Raw genomic sequence first — 2,339 nt, forward strand, 5'->3', positions numbered from 1 at the left:
ACAGCAGTGGGTATGATGTTCGGCAATTTACTTAATCTCTCTGGGGTTGTTTCCTCATGTATAAAATGGAAATAAATATACGTATCTTTGTGAGTTGTTGTGAGAACTAAATTACATGCTATGTCAAAATATCTAGCACATTGGCATGGATGTAGGATGTTGGAACACTTGTACATTGTTGGTGGGAATATAAAATGATGCCGTGACTGTGGAAAACAGTTAGGCAGTTTCTAAAATAGTTAAAAATAGAAATACCATATAATCCAGCAATTGCACTCCTAGGTATATACCCAAAAGACTTGAAAGAAGTGATTCAAACCAGCACATGCACACCAATGTTCCTTGCGACATTATTCACAGTAGCCAAAACGTGGAAACAACCCGTGTCCATCAATAGATAAATGGATAAACAAAATGTGAGTATTATTGGAGTATTATTGTTCAGCTGTGAAGAGAAATGAAGTTCTGATACATACTTGAACATGGATGAGCCTTGAAAACATTAGGTAGAGTGAAGTAAGTCAATCACAGAAGACAAATATTGTATGATCCTATTTATATGAAATACCTAGATTAGGTACATCTACTGAGATAACAAAAGATGAATACTTCCCAAGGAATAGGTTGGATGATGGGAAGTTAAAGAAAAAAAATCTAGCACAGTGACTATCTCATTGTAATCATTCAAAAAACAACTATTATTGGTTAGTGGAGAGGTACAGCTTCCTTTTTCATTGTGGAGTGGATCTTAGTTCATAGTTACTAAATTTCAAGGCTCAGACTTGACACCCATATTCAAAGCTTCTAAACTCAAACCTTAGCCATGACCCCATAAATCTTCTGTATCCCTAAATTATCCCTGCATAGATCCATTCCTAAACAATCATCTATATCCTTTTTGAGGCTCACCCCTTCTCTTCCACACAACCCCGTTTCCCTCATGAAAACAGAACTAATGACATTTTAATACAAAAGACTTGTTCTAGTTTAAAATAAAAAGATCTTGCCATAATTGTTAAAATAAATCTTAGAAATTTCAGATCATAAATTATTTTTGGAAAAACATTTTTTGCTAATCCCTCTTAAAGAGGCCACTTGTACTCTTTTATCAATAATGAGATTTACATGCAGGAAATGATATTAGTTACCTCCCTCTCTAAGAAATAATGTAGCTTCAAATTTCTGAGTTTGCGGTCCTTAGCCAATACCAAATATTAGTAACGATTGCCTTAATTTACCAGTTACCAGTGAGTTTATTAATGTGAAGAGAGAATGAAGTGAAGAACATTTTAGGGTGAAGCAGAAAAATGAAGCATTAGTAAATACAATGATCAGCACTATAGTCAGTGTTCATGATTTTGCCCAGATGATCTTCAAGTACTGAATATCAAATTTAAAATATGCACAAGTAAACTTCATTCCAAAAGCACATTTTTCATATTCTCTTAAAAAAGTAACTTGCATTGTTTACACTTTTAATATTTTCACTTCTCAACTATCTGCAAAAACTTTATCTCTGTAAATTAATTTCATTTTTAATTCTATATAGCTACTCAATTATGTCCGATGTTTAGTGGAAAAACTCTTTTTCTGCTTAAATTGGTGTTTCATTGGCATGAGCAGGGTTTCTGTTTTTTCTAGCCGAAAAGAAAGTGCGAAAGAGATTTATAGAATAATCTTGTTTAGATTTCATAAAGACATTTATTTGCTATGGAGAATGAATTGCAGCACAACCAAGAGTGAAAGTAGGGTTAGGCAAGGGTTGAGAAGAAAGGCAAGGCATTCAGCTCATTCTTGTGTTGTTTCATTTCTTTAAAAAAATTTTGAGTTTTAAATCATCTTAAGCATTAATATTTAGAAATTGTTTAAAAATCTTCTGAAAATATTGTTGTTTCCAAGACCTACTCTTATTTTCCATTAGCATCAAAACCAAAAAAACCAAACCCATTGCCATCCAGTCGATTCCAACTCATAGTGCCCCTATAGCACAGATCCTTAAAAAGTAACCATAGTTCCTATTCTTATTCTTGGCAATTCTGCCTTGGGATTTTCCATGTTCTGGTCAATGTTTACTTTAATACAAAGTATTTTACCTTCTTTTGCATTCTAAAATGTTAGCTATTTTCAACCATTTTCCTAATAGAGAACATGAAAATCACCTAATTTTAAGCAGTCTATTTAAAAAGGTTAGTAGTAATATCCCCAAGGGTTTCAAAGTGTTGTGATGTAATACTTTCTATTTCCTTTATGTCATCCTTTAACAGTTAGACCTGATAATTATACACCAGCAGGTGGAGCTTCTTGGAAGTAAGTACAGTATATTCTGCACTTCTTAAACT

General features: G+C 33.0%; 1 protein-coding gene across 2 annotated transcripts in view; it reads left to right on the forward strand.

The window, feature by feature from the left end:
• PLSCR5 (phospholipid scramblase family member 5) overlaps positions 1-2,339 on the forward strand; it is a 34,030-nt gene that overhangs the window by 19,552 nt on the left and 12,139 nt on the right. For both annotated transcript variants that reach the window (XM_004379207.1, XM_012556349.2), the window contains exon 3: positions 2,265-2,307. In XM_004379207.1, coding sequence (XP_004379264.1) covers positions 2,265-2,307 — 43 coding nt within the window. The remainder of the gene's footprint in view (positions 1-2,264; positions 2,308-2,339) is intronic.

Source organism: Trichechus manatus, unplaced genomic scaffold (genome assembly GCF_000243295.1).
Source record: "Trichechus manatus latirostris isolate Lorelei unplaced genomic scaffold, TriManLat1.0 scaffold00062, whole genome shotgun sequence".
Lineage (NCBI taxonomy): Eukaryota > Metazoa > Chordata > Mammalia > Sirenia > Trichechidae > Trichechus > Trichechus manatus.